This window comes from Eublepharis macularius, chromosome 11 (genome assembly GCF_028583425.1).
Source record: "Eublepharis macularius isolate TG4126 chromosome 11, MPM_Emac_v1.0, whole genome shotgun sequence".
Lineage (NCBI taxonomy): Eukaryota > Metazoa > Chordata > Lepidosauria > Squamata > Eublepharidae > Eublepharis > Eublepharis macularius.
The window spans coordinates 46,697,200-46,722,305 of record NC_072800.1 but is presented as its reverse complement, the minus strand read 5'-3'; the positions used below and the strand labels follow the sequence as shown (position 1 = coordinate 46,722,305).

The window sequence follows — 25,106 nt, the reverse complement described above, 5'->3', positions numbered from 1 at the left end:
TCTCATCCTTCTATGGCTCTCTGAACACGAGCAAAGAGGATAAAAGGCATGCAGCTGGACTCCATTTTATGGTTAGATCTTTTGGAGTGCTGCTGCCACTTTTGCTGCTGCCACTCTGGCCTCTCTCTTTGTAGTGTTGCCTGCCTAGGAAGACAAACTTGTTCTGTGCCTACCTGATGGACATCTTCAGGTATAGTTTTCTAATTGGTTTGTTTTAAGATATTGTTTCAAGTAGTTGGAGTAGCGGCAGCAGCTTTTTGTCCTGTTTTCTAGTTCTTTTTTTTTAAATTCCTTGGGGGGGGGTGCTGATTTTGTGTTCTCTTGACTTGTTTTAGAATTGCTCTGCATTTTCTCTATTTAAAATTTTTTTTGAAGGGTTTATGCTGGGGGGGGGGTCAAAGTTGTTACTGTTTTTAAAAGTTTCTCTTTTTGTATTATTCTGGTTCTAGTTTGCAGATGCTCTTCTATCATCGTTTTAAAGACCTTTTCTGTGTTGTGTTTTTGGAAGAGTAGTTTTGTGGAGTTTTGGTCTGTTCCTGCTGCCATTTTAAAATTTTAATTGTTGCAGAATGTCCTGAAGTTAAGTTTTTAGTTAAGTTTTAATAACAGTTAACTTTAAAGTTTTAACACTGGTCCTGTTCGTATTTAGAGGCTTTTGGCCAGTGGCTGCTTTGTGTGTTTGGTTATTGGCTTCTTTGAATTCTTTCTCCATAGGAAAAAATGGAGACACAAGCTGGATAGTTGGGGCACCTTGTTCAAGGGACCATAGAATTGAATTTGTTTGAAACTTTGGGAGTATTTAGTGGACAGGCAACACCAGGTCCCTTGCAAGTTTGATATCATTTGTTTGAAAAACAGCCACTCCAACCCATTCCCCCGAAAAAGTGCCCCATAGGGAATAATGGAACCCAAATAATTTTGGAATTCTAGGGGGGAAAACCATACCCAAATCTTGAAATACTGTTGGGGGGTCCAAATACTGGTATTTATGTCCTTACCGAAATCCAAATGAACAAATACTGATTTTTAAAAAGTGCACATTCCTGCCAAGGAGAATGGAATTTTTAAAAGTCGCATACATGCTCTCAAATAAAAAAATGCAGCATCTGACTGGCAAGAAAGAAGCCTTGAATTCTGCAGATATTTTTCCATCTAGGTAATGCATTGGGCCTATCTAGCTTCAGCAACCCATAGACCAGTCTGGAAGCTTTCTGAATGTAAAGGATTTATATATACACCCACACTCTGCAGAAATTAAGGCACACACAAGCCACTAGCATTCTGAATCACACAGGAATAAAAAAATCAATTTTTTAAAAAAATATCTGTCATTCTTCAAATCTACCATACTGAAATCTTAAATTCAAGCCAACACGCCAGCTATTTTTACACAAGCAGCTATGAAGCTCAAACAGTGAACAAAGCAAACAAAGGCTTTGTGTTTCAATCTAACAGTTTAGCCGTGAAGATCTGAGGAATTAATGTCACAATAGGTCATCCGCTGTATTTCTTGCAGAAAAAAGAAAATAATTAGGCAGTTTTAAGATCCAGTATTTTGGTGCCTAGAGTGTCAGAAAATAAAGCATTTTTTAGTGGACTGCAGTCAAAATTCCACGTCTGATATTTGCAGTCTGTCTAAACTCTATCTATTATAAGAGGTAGAGGCACAGAAAGACAAATTCTGTAGATATTTTAAATGAGTCATACAAAACACAAAGACAAGGCTATATATAGCAGGGAGCCATATTAATACTACACTGAGACTACACATCACCTGTTAAACCCTCATAAATGAATCAGCAAATGCTACAAAAGTGCATCAGAGAGAAAGAAACTGATCAATGGCTGTGGAAGATGGATGGAGAATGTCAAAGGACATAAAGATATTAGCAGTCAAAGCTGCTCAGGAACTTAACTAGCCAGCTGAAACGGCAGATATAACAACTACCTCTAGTAAGCATACCTTGATACTCTCTGAAGAGAGATACTGATAAGTGTGCCTATAAGCATCTTTCCCGCACACATATAAGCCTATCAATTATTTCCTATTATGTATGCAGAGCCCTGAGGTCTCCTACGGCATCCTTAACTTTCTAGAATCCACGAAGTATGAACTTTCAAGTTCTGTAACAGGAGCAAACGGTCTACATATTCCAGAAGAAAAATCTACATATTGGGGGGGGGGCGTATCCAAAGGGATGGCGTGATCCCCCCAGACAACTACTAGCCTGCCGCTTCCAACGACGGCGTCCATGTGGGAACAGGCCATGAAGGACTCAGCCCGGCAGCCGGGTCCGTGCGCGGCTTTTCGGCCATTCCCACATTCGGCGGAGAACTCCCCGGGGATGAGTCATCCTCAAGGGATGCGCGCCTGGATCTCCGCGCGACCCAAGACGTTGCCCTTTGAAGCGGGAGGGGAGCGCCGTGCCTTGCGCGAATCCCCCAGGCCCCCTTCCCTTTCCCCCCGCCCAAGGGAGGGGGCGACACGGCAACCCCCAGAAAGCGCCGGCCGGCCCCCGTTTGCGCCCCACCCGGAGCAAGCCCAGCCCGCTCCCGGCTCCCACGGCAGGCGGAGGCTGACCCGCTCGACCGGGGTCACCCAGAAGCCAGGGGGAGGGGGGCTCCCTTGCACGGCGAGCGCAGGGAGGGGGCGCCCCCTCGGGCAGCTCACCTTGCCGGCCTCTCCCCGCCGCGGCGCGCCTTCCCTGCAGATGCGCGAGAGCGAAGGCGGCGGCGGCGGCCCCTCTCCAGGTAACAGCTGGGCTGCGGCTCACGTGAGCTGCCTCCCCGCAGACCCGCGAATGGGGGCGAGGCCGGGCGAGCTGCTCTGCCTCCTCACGGCCCCGCGCCGCTCTCGCCGCTGCCCCCTCTGCGCAGGGCTCAGCCGAGCGGGGCTGCCGCAGCCGCAGGAACAGCCGCCGGGGTGGGGGGAGCGGAGGAGAGCGGGCCGCGCTGCTCGCCCATTGGCGCCCTGGACGCCTCTGGCCCCGGGCAGACCCTGGGCTTTCGCTCTCGGCCGACTGGGCCCCTCCCAACAACGCAGGATTTCCCAAGCGTCTGGCCCCTCTTCCAGTTCCTGCCTGCAACCCCAATCCTTAAAACATATTTACTCAGGAATAAATCCCAGGAAGCTCTATGGGGCTTACTCCTAAGTAGGCAGTTAGAATTGTAACCTGAGAATGATGAAGCCTTAAAAACCTAGTATGAAACTTAAAAAAAAAAACGTGTGAAGAGTTCTGAAGAACTCAGAAACTTGCTTTATGTCATTTTGGTTGGCCATTTTAGAAGGTGGTCTATTGCTTCTGGCTTAACCTGTACAGCCTGGGCATGCCTGATCGCATCAGATCTGGGAAGCTAAACAGGAGCAGCCTTCCTTAGTGATCAGGAGAGCCCCCATACAGAGGCAGGCAATGAAAAACTATCTCGGTTAGTCTCTCACCTTGAAAACCCCAGTAGGGGTCACCATAAATCAGCAATGACTTGATGGCCCTTTTTACCACCACATTGCTTGGGGGACTTGTTTTGCAATAATGCAGTTTCCTGCAAACTGCTTTGAGGAACAGAAGTACTTTATTGTGCAACACATACTCTGTCTCTAGAAGCTGCCAATCCCAAGATGTTCTGATGACCTAGACTGCCCTGAATTTTCTCCTTTATCAATAATTATGAACTTAAAAGTTTAAAATTCCCTGGAGAGCAGCTGCTGGAGGGGAGAGGTGCTAGTGCCTTTATGCGCTGCTAGTGGGCCTTCTAGAAGCACTACGGGAAACTAGATGGCAAACAAGGACCTTTGTTGTGAAGATGAATCTTAAGGCAGATGATAGCAAAGGAGAGAGAGGTTCCAGTATGCTCAGAAAGCTGTAATAGCGGTGACTGCTGGAGGAAGTCTTCTATGTGTCACTTTATGCACTTTCAAATGTCTTGTCTTTTAAATAAAGTTTATAAAAAAAAATTAAACATAGGGCACATTCATGCTCTCTTCCAACATTCTGCCACATCCTTTTATACTGCAAAGATTCAAGCTAATTCTGATTTGTAATAGAAATGAAAGCCCAGCTGAAACACCAGCTGTTTTAAAGGTCTTCTCATACATTAAGGTTAAATTGAATCATAGGACTGTCATCTGTGTAGACATTGCAGTCACAGGGTATGATCTAAAGGCTAGAACTAAGCAGGTCAAGTCCATGCCTAGATGGCAGACCTCCTGGGACCCCTTATGCATGCTTCAACACATGCTAGAGAAGAAAGGTAGGATAGAGACAGAGTAAGCTTATCTAAAATGATGAAAAGCAACTAGAACCTTAAGAAACCCACATTCCAGCAGCATCTTTGCCTGTAATGCTCTTGTGTACTCTCTCAAAAGCTGCACAAGGTTGGTATATGCCTGTCTTGTTGCATCAATTCCTTGATTATGTTACTTTATAGTAAAGTTGTTGCTGTGAATGAATAAGTTAGAGTACAGGATATTGAGAATATTACCAGTATTATTACTATTGAATAACATGCCAGGAATGTATTAGTTAGTTGATAAGTGAAGGGAAATTGACTCAGCACTGTGTTATAATAGACTAGCTTAGAAGAGTGTGAAAGTATATGTTTAATTGACAAAATAAGTTGAAATGAGTAGGGGAAGAATAGACAAAGGGTTGGAAAACTGTTGGAAGTCAACAAACGGGGGGGGGGGGAAAGGGAGGGGGTTAGAACTGGAATATTAAAGTAATTTGATTGTTATAAGTGACAAAATATTTCTAATTCCAATAAAAATTTAAAAAAAAAAGTAAAGTTGTTGCTGTGCTGCAGCTATACTACCCTAAGCACATACACACTGCTGATGCAGCAGATCTTCGAAACAGTCTGCAAGACAGCTTAAACATACCCTTAAAAGTAATGGGAAATAAATCTGCTGTGTGACCATATATGGCCAATGCTATTTTTAAAATTGAGTGAGTCTTAACAGGACATAGAAGTGGACCAAACATTTTATATCAATCATACTTTTCTATTTTAGGCTAGCACTTTAAAAATAGACAAACTGAAAGTAGAAAAAGCTAGTGTGTTCTTAAGCATCATTTGTTAGTAGAAAGGTTTGTTTCATAGTTTTCAAAATAAATATGAACTTTCCATAAGAAATCTGTTTTAAGTTATTTTCACTCTATAAAAAGGCCACAGTTACAGTATACAGTTTCAAAAAATGCGTGTCAGGTAGAAAAATATGCAATGCACTTTCCCTTCCCCACATGAGTTAACAGGCAGCTCCATGCAAACAACATTTCTACAAGTGTCAGTTTTGCAAAGTCTCTTGATTTCCCCCCTATCTGGTAACTCCTTCCAAATACTTTATAGTTCATCATGCTTATACACAAACTCCCTTGCAGATATAAATCCATCTGTGTCCTCATCTTCTTTAGAAAATATGTCTTCAACCAAAGTATCATGATGGCTGTCGTTGACCAATGCACCATGTCTTTCAAATTCCTTCTTCAAGTATATTTTAACCTATGGGGGAAACAGAACAATTTCAAACATTAAGAAGCTGTTAAGATGCTTTCGGCAGAAGCAATAAACCTGAGAAAGCCTGACGTGTTAGATATAGAAGACCCAAAATATCCCTTTGAGATGATTTTTAGATGGACTAGGGTGGTTTATGAATGAAAGACATGGACTGGACAAGAGCTTCCCAGGGACTATGCTGACACTCAACACCTAAGCAATTAAGTTAATTGATGCTTGCATCTCAGAGGATGCACGCAAGATCAGCTCCTAGCACTGTAGCCTGAACCATCTGCTTCCCAATCGTATACCCTGCTTTTAACTTTTAAATTCAGCCTGATAAAGAGTTCTGGGGAGCTCAAGAGCTTGCACACTGTGTTGTGTGCACTTGGTTGGTACTAATAAAAGGTATTACATTGATTTCATTCTTGCATGGCCCAATATGGCTGCACAACTTTCCCCAAACTATCTGGAAGTTTCAGAACAGGTCATGTAACAACTCAAACATTGTAACCTTCATATATCCCAGAATCTACTTTTCTAGTCAAGTCAAGACATTGTAACCAAGGAATTCAAGGACCTAATTGTATGTCTATAACAGCTGTTTACTCCCAGACATCTCTGGGCAGTTCCGAATAAGCAGGTGCATTCTGCAGAGAGTACCAAGCAAAATCCCCGATTAGGACTTTAATTACAAATTCAGGGACAAAGCAATTAGAAGCAGCAAAATGTAGAAAAAGATACAAAAATTATTTCTCATAAGAGGCCAACTTTTTAAAGAGACACTGGCTTTTCTGCAGCCTTCTTTGCAGGAAAATGTTGCTCTGTTTGCAGAGAACATGGAGGCGGAAGGTATACTACTTGCAAGGATGCCAGATATTTTTTTGACAGGACAGCAGAGCATGTTCCAGCTTCTGTTCCCTGTACTTGCCTTAGCTCAAGCTCAAGGCCATCTCCCCAAGCAGTAGCCACGCTTTGCAGCTCGGACAGTGCAAAAGGGGAACTGGGATCTAGCTTAACACATGGCGAATTCTATTCACAAGTAACAGATTTGCACAGTAAAAATTTAAGGCAAGTAAAAGCTAATTGTCTTTTCCTGTTACATACATTAATAATAATATTAGATTTATATACCACCCTTCAGGACAACTTAATGCCCACTCAGCAGTTTACAAAGTATGTTATTATCCCCACAACAAAACCCTGTGAGGTGGGTGGGGCTGAGAGAGCTCCAGAGAGCCATGACAAGCCCAAGGTCACCCAGCTGGCTTCAAGTGGAGGAGTGGGGAATCAAACCCGGCTCTCCAGATTAGAGTCCCGTTCTCTTAACCACTACACCAAACTGACTTTCAACATGAACGACTGTACAAAACATTAGCCTCCTCACCTCCTCTCTGGATAGCTTCCAGTCATCATTAAGATCCATTTCTTGAAAGGACTCATGAGACCTTGGTCCATTTCGAATTTCCAGAAGCTCAATATTGAAGATCAATGTGCTCTCAGGTGGAATTTTTCCTGCCAAACATGATTATTAAGCCATCAGTGTTTATTTATGATTTTCTCTTCTCCAGTTACATTAACAGGATTTTCAAAACCAAAAATAGAAAAAATACATGACCTTCCACAACTAGCTACCAGTGCCCAACCTAGAGTGCTCCAACAGGAAGCTCAAAAGCTACTGCTGCCATATTCCTCATGGCTCAGTGGCCAAGCAACTGGCTGGCATGCAGAAAGCCCCAAACTCAACCCCTAGCCTTTCCAGTTGCAAGGACCAAGTTGTAGGTGATGTGAAAAGTGATCTAAAGCTCCAGAGAGCAGCTGCCAGTCTGAGCAGACAATACTGACGTTGATTGACCAATGGTCTGATTTTGTGTATGGCTGCCTCATATGTTTGCATGTGGTAAAGAATGCGGAAAAGAATTCCACTCAGCTATTTTTTTAAAGGTTTATTTAGCTGGATTTTTCTCTGTGCTATTTAACACATTTCTGGTGCTATTGTTAGCCAGTGGCCCAACCAAAAGCACTAAAAGGTACTTAGGTAAGGGGACATCAGTAGGTGGGGTCCTGCCTAATATTTCCACAGGTGGAAAGGGGGTAAATCCCACCAGTTGGCCCCTCTTACTGCAGATTTCTGACTCCTCCTTGGGGTCTGCCCACCATGCAGGGGGCATTTGGGGCTGCAACTGGGGAAAGGGTGGGAATGTAAGGAAGTCTCACTCTGCTGACAGAAATCCTTCCATCAGTGGTAATATTCAGCAGGATTCAAGTCATTAAATTTGCAAACTCTCTGCTTACAGCAATATCTGTTTTACGTAACTAGTGAAAGTTGCTTTCTTAATGGCAGCCTGAAGCACGGTTTACCCAGGCAGAGAATATGGCAGGAGAATGGAATGTACCACTGTGGACTGCAGAAATGTTCCTTCACATAAAAAAGTCTATGAAAATAGGAAGCTAGCCCAAAAGAAAGCATGTAACCCCCTCACCCCCCCTTTTTTTGCTGCACACATTTACTATTTTTATACAGGGGAGTATTCAAAAATGTGACCCTCTAAGATCCTCTAACTGCAATTTGAAGTGGTCCAGTCCATTCTGTCCTCTCAATATTCCACCACCCTATCTTTGGTCTTACTAAGGAAGGAAGAAATAGGTTCAATTGCTCCTGTATTAAAGAATGAAAATTAGACATTTTTTTATTTTGCTCCAGGTTTGAAGGTTTCAGCATGTCTAACTGATGAAGTATCAAAACTTAAACAAGCAGAAATACATTTTCCACTTTATTGAATTACTTTGAATCTACTGTGTAGAAACACCACACTTTGCCTCCATCTGATTCCAATGTAGTACATCCCTTTTACATGGATCTTCCCCCAATACATTAAGGATTTGCTGTTCTTTTACAGTGTAGTACTAGTTTGCTTTAATTAATTTGGTCATTCTCACTGATGTCAACTGAATTAAGAAGAAGACTTTAGGTGAAAAAGATCCATTAGTTTAACTCTGTGTATGTAAATACTGTTGAAATGAGAAAATTTAATACTGGAACACATGCTTTGCACACAGAAAGGCCCAGTTTCATTCCTCATAATCTCCACTTAAGAGGATAGAAATTTATAAAATTATGCACGAGTTGGAGAAAGTAGATAGAAGCTTTTTCTCCTTCGCCTATAATACTAGGAGTACCCAATGAATTTGTTGAGAAGTAAGGTTCAGGACAGACCAAAGTAAATACTTCTTTACTCTGGAGTTTAATGCCAGTGGAAATAGTGACAGCCATGAGCACAGATAGGTTTATAAAGGGGATCAGAGAGATTCATGGACAAGAGGTCCGTCAATGTCTACTGGTGGTGGTGGAGAGTGCCCTCAAGTCATAGCTGTCTTATGGCAACCCCTGCTGGAGTATTCGTGGCAAGAGACTGACAGAAGTGGTTTGCCATTGCCTGCCTCTGCAACCCTGGTCTTCACTGGAGGTCTCCCATCCAATTACTAACCAAGGCTGACCCTGCTTAGCTTCTGAGATCTGACAAGATCAGGCTCACCTATGTTATCCAGATCAGGGCCAATGTCTACTAGCCATAGTGAATAAAAGGAATCTCCAACTACAGGGGCAGCAAACCCTAGGAGGCAGCATCAGGGGAAGGCCTTGTCCTCCATACCCTGCTGGCTGGCCCTCCAGAGCAACAGCTGACCACTGTGAAACAGTACGGGGGACCAGATGGGCCACCAGTCTGATCCAACAGGGTCTACTTATGTTCTTTTGACTGCAGATAGCAGATGCTGGGAAAAATCCTCTTTGCCTGAGATGCTGAAAGGGCAAGTGCCAGCCACACTAGACAATACTGAGCTGGATGGACCAATGGTATGGCTTAACATGAGGCAGCCTCTTATATTCATGCTGTGATTAAGATGCATTGATTTTTTTTTATTAAAAAGCCACTCTGAACTTGAAAAGAACCATTACCTTTCCCTTCTTTTCCATAACCAAGGGACGGAGGAACAGTGAGCTTCCGTTTCTCCCCGATGCACATGCCCACCAAACCTTTATCCCAACCTTTGATAACTTCATTTATACCAAGAGTAAACCAGGTAGGTTGGCCATTGTTATACTTGTGGCTGAAAAGAAGCACAAACAGCCAAAGGACTGAGTTACGTGTGTCAGTGTAGAGAAAACCTGTAAAAGCATCAGAATTGCCTTGCTGGAACTAATCCACCTATTTCAGCATTCTTCCGTGTCCAGAAATTGATGGAAGCAGCCATCCCATTTATTTGCACCTAGCATGTAGTAATCCAAAAGGCTACTAAAATGGTAACAAGAGCAGCTGGTCCATCTAGCCCAGCACCCCGCTACACAATGGCTAACCAGATGGCACCAAAAGGCCTACAGCACTGGTAGTCACAAGGTTGCCTCTAAGCATGGAAGTCCCATTTGTTTATCATGTTGGGAAGACAGGGGCATCATCCCTAGAAATCAAGTTTGAGAGAGCTTTGTATTTTAAATATGGTGAGAGCTTAAGGGACATACATTATCAACCTAGCACATTTTTATCCTGCCTTTCCTTCTAACTCAGGGCTGTGGACATAATATCTTTGGAAGCCTTTGTGAGAATAGGATAAAAACATAACAAATAATAATGCAAGACTGTGGATCTGATTGTTATATGCAGTTAAGACTGCCCAGTAACTGTCATACGCATGGTGGTTTGTGAACACCACAAGAAGAAAGAAGAAGCACCATATATTTGCCGAGGATGGATCTCTGCAGCCACTACTCAAGGTTCTCAGAAATTCTGCAGCCACTACTCAAGGTTCTCAGAAATTATTGAAAATGATATTATTTAAATATTTTTTTCATCCTGTCCTTTCTTCAAGGCACCTAAGAACAAGGGATATGGTTCTCCCTTCCTCATTTTGTCCTAACAGCTAGCATCTGGGATGTTTGGCTAGCATCTGGGAGATCCAGGTTTGAACGTCCATTCTGCCATGGAAGCTCACTTGTTGACCTTGGACCAGTCACTCTTTTTCAGCATAATCTACCTTACAGGATGGTTGTTGTGAAGAAAGAACAGAGGAGAAAAGAATGATGTTGTAAGATGCTTTGAGTCCCCAATGAGGAGAAAAGCAGGGTATAAATATCTAAATAAATATAGTTACAATGAGAGACTGAATGGCAGTGTGGAAATCTGAATCTAGGTTTCCCAGCTCCTGGTCCAACATTCTAACCCAGGGTCCCCAGCCATTTTGAGCCTACAGGCTCCTCTAGAATTCCGATACAGGGTGGTGGGTGCAATCACAAAATTGCTGCAACAGGAGGCAGACCCAACCACAAAAGGTCAGGAAATGAAATTAGGCATAACCGATTATAACCCTTTAACATTGAAAGCAGAAATCTGTTTGTTAAGATGCCTTTTAAAAAGCTACTATTTTTTTAAAAAATCTTGCATACTCACAGCTTTCCTTCAGTCATGCTGTGAACATCCTTGTGTTGTGGTGGCAGCTGCTGAGAAAGTAACATTTTAAAAAAAATCTGTACAGCCAATTAGATCTCCAATGGCCAATCAGAAGCCCTGCTAGGAAAGCCCCATCCAGACCCACCAACTTTCTTAAAACTCTTGATGGGAGCCAGGAAAGGTGTCATCAGGTGCCATGGTGCCCATGTTGGGGACCCCTGCACTAATCACTATACCACACTATTATGGAACACCAAACAAGTAACTGGAGAGTAGAGATGTCAAGGCCCAGGAGGAAGGGACCTTATTTTTCCTTCCCTTCTCCCTCAGACCTTTTTTCCAGTTTCTTTGAAATTAGTGAAATGCTTTTTAGGACAAGGTTTTCTAATATAGGTTTTTAATATAGCAGAGAGTACAGCAGTTTTCCTCCCTTTACTATTGAGTGTATTTGCAATTTTGCTTGTAAAAAACTAAGGCATTTATACAGTTACATTTAATAAAGATGGTAACTTAGTTATAAATAATGTATTTTATGTTAATGCAGCAAAACAGATTTTGCATAGTGCAAGAGATAACAATTACCTATTTAGTAGAAGAAACTGTGGGGAATTTCAACACAAACTTTATTGCAAAATTATACTTTCTAATGCCTCCACTGATATGAGGACTGCCAATGTGTGTTCTTACCCTGACCTGGATAAACCAGGCAAGCCCAATCTTGTTAGATCTCAGAAGCTAAGCAGGGTTGGCCTTAATTAGTAATGAAGACCAGGGTCTAGAGCTAGGCAATGGCAAACCGCCTCTGTTAGTCTCTTCCCTTGAAAACCCCGAGTTTCCACCACCACCCATGTGGGATCATGGTAGGTTCACACAGCCATTGCAAAATCCAAGCAGGAGGGCTTTGGCAAAGAATCACACCCACCCAGTTATTAACTCTGGCATCATTTTTATTCCCATCCTGCCTAACAACGCACTCCCTTCGGGCTTTTTATTTGGTCATCTCAGCACTGCCTCACCTCTTTCCACCTGGGGTAGCCCTTTCTTTACTTCACACATGTCCCTGGATCCAATGGACTAATTACTATTTTCTGGTACTTGGCCTGCCTTTAACTTCTATGTATTATATATTTATTTATATCTGACCTTTCTTCCTAATGGGGACTCAAATCAGCTGTCACCATTCTGTTATCCTCACAACAACCCAGCGAGGTAGGGTAGGCTGAGCATGTGTGACTGACTCAAGATTACACAGTGAGCTTCCAGAGCGGAAATTCAAACCTGGGTCTCCCCAGTCCTAGTGCACCACTATACCACAAGGCCAATAACCTGTCAATGGGATGTCATCCACAATTGTTTCTCAAAGCCGAGCCCCCCACGTGTATTCTTTTTTCACATCAAATACTCACGTGGAGTGGAACAGGGAACCGTCTTTCTCAAAATACCCTTCATAGTGCACCAGCAACATGTCCCCCAACTTGGTCTTCCTCTTGCATATGAATGGCTTGTGGAGTATCTCGAGCTTCACTTCTGGTTCTGGAATAAGAGCTCCAGTCCCAAAAGCCACGAGCACGAAGGGAAAGAGGGTCCAAAAGGTAGCTTCCATTTTTGGGGACTTCAACAACTGCTTCTGAGCTTTAAAAAAATGTAATTATCTTACTATAAATAAGCCACGAATATTTTTCCTCCCTCCACAGGGAGATGTTTGAACACACTCGCAGGATTTGAGTCCAGGGGCACCTTCGAGACCAGCCAGATTGTCAGGACCGGGGAGGGGGGGGCTTTAAGAAGTCAGGACTCCCTTCTTCAGACTCTGAAAAGCTCACTCCATAAGAATCTTGTCAGTCTCTAAGGAGCCACTGGGCTCAAATCCTGTAGTTCTAATGCAGATCAACAGGCTACCCACCGAAAACTGATCTAACTACTTCACTCGCAGTGATTCGTCCAACGGCTCGGGATACAAGATCGCATTACTTCAACTCGAAGATTCCAGGCTAGGTGCGAATTTCCCACTGCCGTTTTTCACGACTTTGGTTTTTTTCGTTGGTCTCGCCAAACAATTGCCATTTCAAGGGAGCTCTGACTCTTGACAGCTCATGCCTTGAAAATCTTGTTGGTCTCTAAGGTGCCACTGGATTCGACTCCTGCTGTGCCGAACGTTCAAACATTTCTCGGTATTCGTTACGAGAAAAAGATGATACCGGAAAGCCAGACGATGCAGAAGCCGTGCCTTTTCGCCAGGCTCCGTATCCAACCACGCTTCACACGCCTCAAATCCGCAGACGTGGCAAACGCCCCCAAAGCAAGCCATCATTTCACACGACGCCACTCTTTTCTCCTCCTGGTTGGCTCGCCGCGAGGGCCAGACCAAAACAACGTCGCCTATGGTTGGTCAATCCTCCCGTCTCTCTTAAAAACTCGAGCGAGGATTGGCCATGCCAACATTCCAGGAAGGAACGCAGCGCGCACATTCTGGGAGATTCTCAACACAATATAACCGGCTTCTGCCTTGCAGTCATTGGCTGACCCTGTTGTCGAGAACGGCGCTCTCATTGGCTCTCGAGCGTTCTAACACCGCCTGCTCTGCTCATCACGTGGGTTCGCATTTCAGAACGCGTTTACGCCGTTTGCGTGTATTACTGACTCTTTGGCTACGCTCGGCATCCTGCATTCTTACGCTAGGGCCGTAGCGTGTGTGGTGGGGGGGGGGAGGGGGAAGGGGAGGGAGAAGAAGACAAGACATCAGGAGGCGGGCCGGGCTTCTGCCGGCCCCAGGATGGCCCTGAGCGCCAGTGGCTCAGCTGAGGGGCTTGAGGGGTGGCAGAGGGCATAAAAGGTTCTTGGGGGGAGAACTTTCCCCTGTCCCAAGCAGATCTGGATGGGGGGCCTTGGTCACCATGGATGGGGTACTGTACAAATGGACCAACTATCTGAGCGGTGAGTAGCCGCCCTCTCCTCTCTTGGGGAAGGGGGTGTATACCTAGTAAAGAGAGTGGGCTGTTGGCTGCGAGAAGCTGGAAGGAAAAGAAGGAGTACGGATGGGCTCTGGTGGACCCCTGCGCTGCACGGTTGGGATGCTTTTGCTGATTGTGCTTTTGAGCCCTGCAAGGGGCAATCTCTGATCTTTGACGGTGTCCCCCAAATGAGCTACATAAAACAGACAGTCCAGTGGCACCCTCAAGGCTAACAGAACTCATTCTGGTGGGTAGCCGTCTGGGTCTGCAGTAGAAGAGCAAGTTTCTGGTCCAGTTGCACCTTAGAGACCAGCTAGATTGCCAGGTATCAGCGTTGGTGAGTTAGGCTTCACTTCATCAGATGTCTCCCCAAATGATCTTGTTGGCACCACCATCTCACCTGTGTCGGTTGCAGCATAACAATCAAAACAGCGTTACTTCCGTCTAAGCCCATTGAAACCAGACAGGAGTAATTCTGTTTAGGATCTTACAGTAAGAAAAATTTGTAGTTAACTACATCATACTAACAAGGTACTGTGTTATTGGGAAGATTCCCCCCCCCCCATGCCTGCGGTGGAATTTCTACTTTTAACAGAAACAAATGCTAGAAGGAAAGCAAGCCTTCCTTGTTTTACTAAGGTCAGAATTGCCTTCTGTGCACATGATCAGGAGTGTGTCAGTGTCTGGATGACTGGAGTTGTAAAGGTTATCTTTCTGGAGTTCAAGGTGCAGTTGCACAAACTGATGAAAAGAAAGTTCTTTGAATGGCCCACCTACTTACTGTACAAAGATCTCAGTTTGGGGAAGAGGGGTGCACGCCACTTATATTTGCCACAGGAGTGGTTCATCTGCAGGATTATCTTTAGTCCAGCTGGTCTCAGTGAACTAAATAAGCATGATCAAAGTAATTTGTTTTAACAGGTTTGTTTTTAACCTGTTTCAGTTAGTGGCATTTGAGGAAGTTTCAGATGTTAAACTTTGTTATTGCTTTCTTATTGCACACAGTGAAATCCCTTACTGCAAAAAAATTTTTTAAACCTTTCAAATGTTTATGGGTATTATGAATTATGGAAATTTTCCATATAAGTGAAACATGAGCGTAAAGATCTTTCAAGACAAATGTATCATCCAGGGGCACTACCTGGAACTTCTCTGAGCTGATTTCAGTGATGTTGGATCTTTACCTTCCCTAGTTAATACAGATTTGATTGACACTGTATTTTTCTTTACATATGAACAGTTCTATGCATTCTCAAGATACATGCTGATGCAGATGTGGGTGACATTAAGTTGGAAAATCATGGATTTGGCTAAAAAGAATTCCCCTGGTAGTGCTTGTTCTGTGTCATTGGAATACTGACCACCTATCCATGATTGCTCAATTCACCGTTTCTGTCCAGGCAAATTTGTTTTTAGGGATGATGGGACAGCTTTCAGGTACAGAAAAATATATTGTGGTGTCAACAAGCCCACAGAGTAGGCTACATTAGCACACTGCAGCATATTTATTTATTACATTTATATCTTGCTTTTCTTCCATGATATAGTACACAATTGGATTCCCACGAAATCTAGGTCCTTACCTGCAAGATACCCACATCATGTGCCTCCAAACTTAATTATTTGTTTACAACTTTTATATCCCATCTTTCTCCCCATTGGGGACCCAAAGTGATTTACATCATTCTTCTCCATTTTGCCTTCACAAGAACCCTGTAAGATAGGTTATACCGAGAGCATACGACTGGCCCAAGTTTACCTGGTGAGTTTTCATGGCAGAGTGGGAATTCAAACCTGCGTTTCCTAGTCCGACCCACACAATGCACTGGCTCTCAAACTGGACCATAAGATAGCCCAGCTAGATTTTCCTTTGTGCTGCTACAGATTAAGTGTTTTAAACAGCAGGTGTCTTGAAATCATGTGCAAATACACTTTTCTCTTGATATATTTACATAAACAATGGGTGTGGATGCAGATTGTTCTTTACGCAGAGGAATTCTTGACACCACAGCTCACAGTGTGAAACTAACAGGAAGGTGTGGCAGTTTCATTGCTTTGTAAAACAAAGAAAATATAAGCAAGATGAGAGTGAAGGGTTGCTGAAACCCAGGATGACATCTTATTTTAGCCCAGGAAAATATTTTAAGGTATATTTAAAGCAAACAGTCCTACCCTGCCCACCCACCCCCCAATTCCCACCCACCTCTATTGGAATCCAAGCGCTTTACTCAGATTATGAAGATGTGCATAGTAGTACTTAGTTTGTACTGTGTTGCTGCAGTATTTAGTATCTCACAGAATTTAGATTAGTTTGCATTTTACAGAAGTAACAGAAACCCTTAGTGAGGAAGGAAGATATGATCTTGGAGGGTAGTATATACAGCAATCAAGTTTAAAGAGCAGTCAAGAGCTAGGAAAGAGGCAGGCAGTGGGGTATACAAAGAGGACTCTTCCCCTGGCCGTTGCAGTGCTTATTTTTCCTAGGTTTTTAGCTCATATGTTTTCCATCATTCTTCAGGAGCCATGAGAGCAAGACACTGGCTTTAAAAAAAATGAGACCACCACAGTGCAAACCTCTGCAGAGTTACACTCTTCTTAGTTCATTGAAGTATGTCCATGCAAATGTATCCTTAGGGACAAGCATAACTGCACGTAGGGTGGCACTGCCAAATTTGGTTCCCAGTTCTGTACTGTCCCATTGTTACCCATAATGCACTGTTTCTTTGAATGGTGAGTAGTTTAATCCAAGAGAGGCAGAGGCAGCATCTTAAGCCAGTACGTGCTTGCTTGGAAGCAAGTTACATGGAGCTCATTGCCACAGAAGAATCCTGATCCACAAATCAATTGAGGTGCAGTATCCATTTATTGTCATTGGCAAGGATTCAAAGAGCTTGCATGTGCCCGCTGGAACCCATGTGGGCAGGGAAGGGAGGAATTACTGTCAAGGATTGAGGCTGCTCACAAGTAAATTATTCTGTGAGCAAGGAGTGGGTGGGGAAAGGCACAGCATAGTTCAACCCTTTCATCTCATGCCATATATAGCTGGCTTTCTCCATTTCCTTCTGTGAATCATGGACTGTGTTCATGCTTATTGCTTTTCTTATTCGTGCTTATTGTTTTTATCTGTCACCCACAATCTTTCATAAAACTCCCCAAAGCTCAGAATGAAGTAGCTCAAACATATCTAATATTAAAAACCATTGCCAAATCCAATAGCTTCAGCATATGTTACTGCTCTAAGCACTTGAGATGGGCACAAAATGGGAAAAAACGAAACAAGCGTTTCGTGTTTCATCGCATTCCACGAATCACGAACTTTCATGAAATTGTCCCGTTTCTGTACATTGTTTTTGTTTGTTTGTTTGTTTGTTTGGTTTAAAAAAATAAAAGAAAAAAAATTTAAAAAGGGGGGGAAAATTGTCCCGTTTCATGAAACAATTCGTTAGTTTCGTGATTCGTCAGAACCCAGGGCACTTCAATGGCCCCCTTCATACCCAGAGATGCCAAACTTGCAGAGAGACTTCAGCAGGCTCTCCTCCACCCCCCTCACCCAACAAGCCAGCAAGAACAAATGCTCTAAATAAGAATCTAAGCAAAGAAAATTAAAGGAAAAAAAGGTAGGCCTCAGTCAAGCTAGGCCCCAGAGGCAGGCAATGCCCTGAAACTGGGTTTGGGTGGGATGGAGGAAAGAAGGCACCCTCACCCAGTGACCTTCCCAGCAAGGCCAAGAGCTGAAAATAAGAAAGAGGCTTTTCAGTCTCTTTTAAAGCAGCAGCAAATCCAGCCAAAAGCTCCCAATTCCACTCTCTCACTCCAAATCCCAGCAACAGGTCATCCCTGTCCCTCTGACTACTGGAACTAAAAAGCACGAGGCAGAGAGCTCTGCCTTATATAAGAAATGCTCACATAGAGCAGAACAGGAGGTCTCTGGCTGGCAGGCAGACCTGCCTAACAGGGTTTGGAGGGATGAGATTGGTGTTCCCATGGTTACAGAAGGCCGATCTCCTCAGTTGCCTAGGGGATTAACCCCCCTGCTCCTTGCTGTATAGGAGAGAATGGAAGCTCTCCAGTTGGCAGGGAGAGCTGCCTATCAAGGTTATGTGAGCTAAGATTGGGGTTTCCAATGGTAACAAAAGGTCTGCAGACATTCCAGGCCTAAGTTGCCTAGGGAATCACTGGATTGGTGCCAGCCTGTCTGGCATCATGAATCATTTACGAATCAAACAAATCAGCCCCAAAAGTCGTGAATTTCATGAAAACCGTGGCCCCACGAAACTTTTTTGCAAAATGAGTCGGCCCGATTCATCATGAAATTTTATTCGTATTTCAATTTGTGCCCATGTCTACTAAGCACCTGTGAAATGGTCTGTAATCCTAAAGACATTTTCCTGAGAATAACATAGGAGTTTATTTCTGAGTAGACCTGCTTAGATTTGTTCCCATGGAATCATTTAAATGGTCTGAATAGGACTAAAAAGACAAGTGCAGAAGCTTTATTTCCACCAGGATTCTGAAGTCCAATTACTTTTAATCTATTTTAATCTCCATTTATAAAATTACTTAGAAGTGTATGTAACTTGGTAGCTTTGATGGATAGCTAGTTCAGATTAAATCTGACGCAGTATACAATATGGGTTTGGGATTAACCCAGATCCAGGCACATCTACTAACTCCAATGATTATCTGCTTGCAAACTGAAGATGTTCCATAATATCAAAAGGGCATGACATGGTAGAGTCTCATTTATGTGCATGCGCTATAGATAAATCCACATACTGAAGAATGACATCTCTTTTGATTCCAGTCATATGAAATCTCTCTCTCTTTCTCCTTCTCTCTCTCTCGCTCTGCTTTCTTAAATAAGTATATTAAATTTCCTTGTGCCAAGTCAGATTGGTTCCTCTAGCTCAGCATAGTCTAGTTTGCCTGGCAGGGTACTTCCAAGATCATCTTCCCCAATTCTTGTTGCTTGACATTCTTTACTTGGAGAAACTAAGAACCAAACCTGGGACCCTCTGTATGTATGAAGGCATGTGCTACTTTTTTGCTGCTGTATGCAGAAGCAATCAACAGGACTTATAGCGCAATCCTAAGAAGAGTTACTCCAGTCTAAATCCATTCGGCTTAGGCTGGAGTAACTCTTCTTAGGATTGCACTGTTAATGTAGAGAAACTTCATCCCAGTCCAAGCACAGGAACTTCTCTGCCTAGAGTGTCTTCTCCATTCATTTTAATTAAATCTATTCAATCTTGACCATAATGAATGGGAGTTTCCAGTATGTAAGAGAGCTGAATGGTTAGATGAAAGGAAATGTAAATTTATTTAAGGCTGACCGTAGCTGTTTCTGAATGTTGCTGAAAGCACCCCTCCTTCCCCAACCAATTCTAATTTCCTGTTGACAATCTTGCTGTCTTTTTCTTTTAGTTCTCACCCCTCTGAGGAAAAGCAAAGTGTTTGAAAAGATCCAATTTGTTTGGCATAAAATAGAACCTCATGAAACTTGGACACTTGTCAACTTTCTCTGCTGTATGTCCCAGGTGCTCACATCACTCTTGTACAAAATAAACACATATTTCAGATTTTTATTAACCAGAATGAATTTGCTTGGTACTTGGGCAGCCTGGCACCTGAAATTTATTTATTTGTTTGTTTAAAATTTCTATTCCGCCCTCTCCGCGGGCGGGCTCAGGGCGAATAACAAGGGCCAGATGTTGATTCCTAAATACTAGAAAAATATTTTCTGCTCTCTGTTAGGCAGTCTTGAACATTAAGGATATATTCATTTGAGCCTTGCAGTCTGATGTTTCTCATATTTCAAAAATAAGTCCCTCAGAATCACAGGATTGCTACAGATTTTTGAAAATGTATCTGGAGATGAATAAGAGTTTACATGTCAAGAAAATGCAAATGCTTGAAGACTATACTGTCGAGATTCATAGAGGAACAATGGAGATTTTGTGGCAATAGTCCCCTAAAAGTTTGCCATAAACCCTCCTGGTTTGTCATTTTTGTTATTTGGGAGGAAATTGTTACTTTGGAATCCAGTGTTGGTGGGATTTGTGTATCATGTGATGCAAAGAATATGATCCACCAATGGGCTGAGGTAGAATTTTGGGTGGGTCTTCAGATTCCCTCCAAAGAGATTTCTGGTTCAGTGTAGCTCAAGGAGGAGGGGAGAAATGAAACCGGTTCACCTCTGGGTTAGAGCTGACACACAGAGATAATTCTTAGATGATGGTAGAGATCAGCTGATTTCTTAGGCTATGTCTGCAGTAGGTGCATCCTTAAGACAACTTTGCAAACAGTGCTTCCTTTTAACCAGGATAGCAGCAGCAGAGATCAGTCTTCATCATTCATCTCCCCATACCCCCAGTGAGAAGCAGATTACTTGTATTACTTGCTCCCTTTGACATTTGTGAAGATGAATTGTTAGCTGGCATTTACCTTAGACATTTAAGCCAGGAGAAAAAGTGATTATATTGTTTATCCTGCGCAACTGAGTACTCTGCTCCTTGTTTTCTTTCTTTCGTAGAGTACCACTAGTTCATTAGGCAGAAGTAGAAAGTACCTCACTGGCATCTTCCTTGTTGGGATGCACATTCAGTGACATAGCTTTTAAGATGGAGAGACTCTGAGCCATACATGGTCTGATGTGGTCACAGTAATTTGGTATTACCTTAATCCTGTTTTGTAGTTTAGACACAGTAATTGTCTTGGAATGTGTGATCAGGAAAAATGATCTTGTTAGGAGGATGTGCAGATCCACCTGAGTATGAATAAACCTGAAAATGAGGCTATTTTATTTTATCTCTAAAATTGCCCTAACCTGGATGACCCAGGCTAGCCCGATATTGTCAGATCTTGGAAGCTAAGCAGGGTCGGCCCTAGTTAGTACTTGGATGGGAGACCACCGAGGAAGTCCAGAGTTGCTACTTGGAGGCAGGCCTTGACAAACCACTTCTGCACATCTCTTGCCTTCAAAACTCTATGGAGTCGCCATAAGTCAAGTTGATGGCACTTTCCACCACCAATAAAGTTAATATAAAAGAGAGAGCTGATCATCCCACAGGTGGAGATATTCTTTGTAAAACAGATGGTATTGTTATTTGAATTATCTTTTGAATGTCATTGCATTTGTATATTGGCTTACTCCACATTGTAGCAAAATTAGCACTATCAGTCAAAAGGGATTAAATCCTTGTGCTGTCTTGTCTTTTAACTGCACTGCACCACTAAAGTATTGTTCTACTAGTTTAATATCACCATGCGTTAGGTGTTGCACAAGTGCACATGCTAGTGTTCCTGTGGAGAGGACATTTGAGCAATGAAAAATATTTAGAGTGCTTTACAGTCTGTTTTGTGCTTATAGTACTGACAATTCCAAGGCATGGGTCGCCATTATTCCCATTTTACAGGAGATTCAAACAGGCAGTAGTAGGACTGGATGTCTTGAGTACACAATTCATGATTAAAAGGAACTGAGTATTAAGACATATTTCAGATTCTTACGGCTACAGAAATGCACCAAGAAAGTAATGTCTGGAGAGATCTTGGAGGCCAGAAGACTTGTGTGCTCTGGTCCGAGTGGGAGGACGCTTCAGCATCCTGCAGATCTTCTTCTCTTTCCCCCTGGCTTGCAGAAGGAAAAGAAATAAAGCAAAATAAGCACATACAGGTTGTCTTGATTTCCATTGTGGCTCACCAATATGAGTTGCCTCAGGAGGCACAGGGGACTGGTTCAGACATAACACCACACATAGACAAACCTTGCTCTTTTATTCTTCCCTTCATGTGCCACAATTCTTTTAATTCTTTTTAATTTCTTTTTAATTCTTTTCCAGTCTCTGTCCCATGCATCTGGCGAAGAGAACTTGATTATCGAAAGCTTATGCTACAATAAAATTGGTTAGTCTTAAAGGTGCTACTGGACTCTTTTTGATTTTGCTACCACAGACTAACACGGCTAACTCCTCTGCATCTAATTCTTTTAATGAGTTCTTTAGTTCAAACTAATAGTTTGTTGCTACATCTGAACTGACAAATCAAGAGTTGTGCTTTCTTTCCAAACAATAACTGCCAATCATGGTTGGAAACAGAAATCTCTTGAGTGTGAGAGGAGCAAAGGAGAACAAGGCTCATTTGTGTAACACTGTTGTTGTGTCTGACTTAACTCCGTGAGTTCTGGATTGAACAGAGATTTGAATTCTGACTTCCTACACCCAACATTGTCCATAAGATCACATTGCTTTGTATGGGATCTGATACAAAATGGATGTCCTTCTGTCTTCACACAAATGAAGATCATAGCTTCTCTGGACTAACAAACATGGACAACTCATTTATCCTTTGCTCACAAGGCATTGCTACAGCATTGACCACAGAATACTATGAACACCCAACCAAAGGGAACAACTCTAATTAAAATCTAATTTTAAATACTGCTAATAAACTAATCAATTAAAGCTTTAAATTTTAGGCTAAATCCACAAAAGTCATCCTGAAAAATAGCTCTGTTAGAGTGTTGTAGCAAAACCAGAAGAGAGCCTGGGGGCATCCTAAATACTATCAGATTTATTTATTGGCAAAAGTCCTACTTCGTCAGATGCATTTTATATTAGAAGTTCATTAGCATGCTTTGAGCATGCTTTGTCTTTCGGAATTTGGACATCAAAAATGAACTATAGTGTGGTTGGATTTGGGGGATTTTTTATTTTAGCCTTCTGGAGGCTTGGCTGATTGTATAGCAAAGACTGTATTTTAATTTATTCAGCCCTCATTAATCAGACAATAAAGAAATGCTTTTTGTTTTTCACGAGAGTGTTGTTTCTCTTTTTCACTGCAAAATATGGTAGTGACCCCTCAAAACTAACAGAGATACATCTTACTGCTCTTGGTTAAATGCACCACACAGCTCATGACAAAAAGGTTGTAAATTAGTTGCATGTCTGAGAACAGATTCTGCTGCTATCATAGAGACAAAAGAGTATAGTTATGGTTATTTATTTATAACCAGGAGCCTTGCAATGAATTAGAGGACTGAGGGGCAATGTATTATTTACATGGTCATTTTTATACCCACTGAGGTCTAAAGCAATTAGCCATTTCTCCACACACAGCTTTATTACCTGCTGTTTGATTTGAGAAATCACCAATGGTGGGGAATGTTTAGTTATTATTTCAATTTGGTTTTTGCCTGGAAGCTCAATTTGATGTTTTTTAATGTATGCAATATCCTCTTCTTTTTTTCGGTGTTCTCCACATTTCTTCAGGCTTCAGAACAGAAACCGAGTGGACTAATTCTAACAGTATGTCTTTTTGGCAGGGTCTGCATGTGTTCCTGTTATATTGAGTATCAGACAGTGGGTTCATTATCACTGTGGCATTGCGCATCAGCGTAGCGGCCCTGTGGGCTCTGAGTTGTTTGCTTGAATTCTTTAGGGCCCTGGCTTAATCGACATATTGGCAGATTAGTGTCTGGCTGCAAGTCAAGATTCAGTTAACCAGTGTGTCTGATGTGCAACCAGATGCAAATAGTTGATTCTTGTTCGATAGCTTCATGTAGAGATGGCTGCCTCTTTTTGTGGGCTAAAAGAACATTGGTGCAAAGGCATAGCACTAAGAGAGCTGATGTTGTAGAGTGGTTAAAGTGCCAGACTGGACAGGGAGAACCATTTCCAGAGCAAGAGTGTATAACCCAATCCTAGGCATGTTAACTCTGTTATAGGCCCAACTGTATTCAATGAGCTTTACTTGCTAGTAAGTACCCAAAAGATTGCAGCCTCTGTTTCTCTGTTAATATGCATTTATTCTGTGCTTCTTTAAAATGTATTGGATTTGTTGCTTAAGAAACCCTAATTGAAATATTCCAAGGAAGTATTTTTGCATATATTTGTTTCAAATAATTTTGTTTTACTTCCATGAATGAATAATTTAAAGAATTTGATGCAGAGGTATCTATTGTAAGAGAGAAAGAAATAGACACTGGAATTTGGTTGTGACTTGGAAAAGTGGAGAGGAATAATGGCCACCTATGACATTCCCTCATCCTTAAACCACAGAAATGGTACCAGGCGCGTTTTTAAAATTCAACAAATAACTAAGTAGTTTGTTTATGTTAGAGGGGAAAAGGCAGTTGAAGTCAGAGGTTGAAAATTTCTGAGGTAAAATTCAGAACATGCGCAGACTTCTGTTCTTATCCTCTTCACTTTTACTTAAGACTTACGTTTTGCGGCTTTGGTTCCCTTGTTTTCCCCCAAGCACTCTAGTATACTTTCTTTTAGTATTCTCTTTCTCTTCTGAGGTTAGGAAGACTGGTACCCACTTTCTAGTACCCCAAGCTCCTTCTCTTCACACACCAGTGCTTTCCTTCAGTCTTTAACTGAATCTGAAGGTCTCCACAGACAGTATCCAACCACACCTGACCAGGGATCTCTCTACTTTCCAGAGCTACCTCCCTGTTTGACTGGGTGAGGATCATCTCCTCTCCTTAGAAGATCTATCCTCCCTTTCTTTGGCCCATTTGGGAGTCTGCACCTACTTCCCAAACCTACTTGCCAACTTTCTTAGTTCTCCTGCTGGTGTTGAAACTGCTCTCTGTGAGGACTCCATCTCTCAACTCCTTCACTCTGGATCTCTCTTTGTTAGGACTAAAAAAAGACCTCTTTCCAGCCCAGGCTACCCCATCTGAAGCCGTGGAGTAGCCTGCCACTCAAAGCTCTTCTATTCTGAGAGGGATTAACCCACAACAGTCCTGCAAATGTGTGTGTACAGCCCTTCCAGGCTTCTTTAAGATGTGTAGACCATCACACTACCAGACAAAGATCTGGAGTAGGCAGCTTACAAAATCTTATTTCTTAACCCATGAAAGCTGTATCTCTTCGTGCTTTGTTTCTTTTTGCTAGATATTACCAACATGAGGACTACAGTGTTAGCTTTCTAAATGAAGTTTAGATTGTTAAGTTGTGAAATGCTGTGCCAGGTATCAATTTCTACATTTCCCATGATACACCAGTGTTTGCAGAATGCAGATTGACCTGGCAATAATAATACCAAACAGGAATTGCCTGTTTTAGTAGAGTTCAGTTTTATGAATATATCTATAAGTATTAACCAGGAGAGAAATTCATTGTGACCTGTTATCTGCTTGGACATCCAGGGAAGGAATCTCCAGCGGGCAGCTAAAGTCAGGCCGAGCTGGATCAGACCCTTGGTGTAGGAGCTG

At 42.5% G+C, this 25,106-nt stretch overlaps 2 protein-coding genes across 3 annotated transcripts in view; one reads left to right on the top strand and one right to left on the bottom strand.

Moving 5' to 3' along the window:
* Nucleotides 1-4,898: 4,898 nt before the first annotated feature.
* Nucleotides 4,899-13,227, bottom strand: FKBP14 (FKBP prolyl isomerase 14). The gene is made up of 5 exons (XM_054990783.1): nt 13,133-13,227; nt 12,341-12,566; nt 9,449-9,600; nt 6,878-7,005; nt 4,899-5,496 (listed from the first exon to the last, which is right to left on the bottom strand). The coding sequence occupies exons 2-5, from the start codon at nt 12,535-12,537 to the stop codon at nt 5,338-5,340; spliced, it is 636 nt and encodes a 211-aa protein (XP_054846758.1). The 5' UTR covers nt 12,538-12,566; nt 13,133-13,227; the 3' UTR covers nt 4,899-5,337.
* A 464-nt stretch (nt 13,228-13,691) lies between these two features.
* PLEKHA8 (pleckstrin homology domain containing A8) overlaps nt 13,692-25,106 on the top strand; it is a 31,813-nt gene continuing 20,398 nt past the window's right edge. For both annotated transcript variants that reach the window (XM_054991317.1, XM_054991316.1), the window contains exon 1: nt 13,692-13,868. In XM_054991317.1, coding sequence (XP_054847292.1) covers nt 13,829-13,868 — 40 coding nt within the window. In that variant the 5' untranslated portion in view covers nt 13,692-13,828. The remainder of the gene's footprint in view (nt 13,869-25,106) is intronic.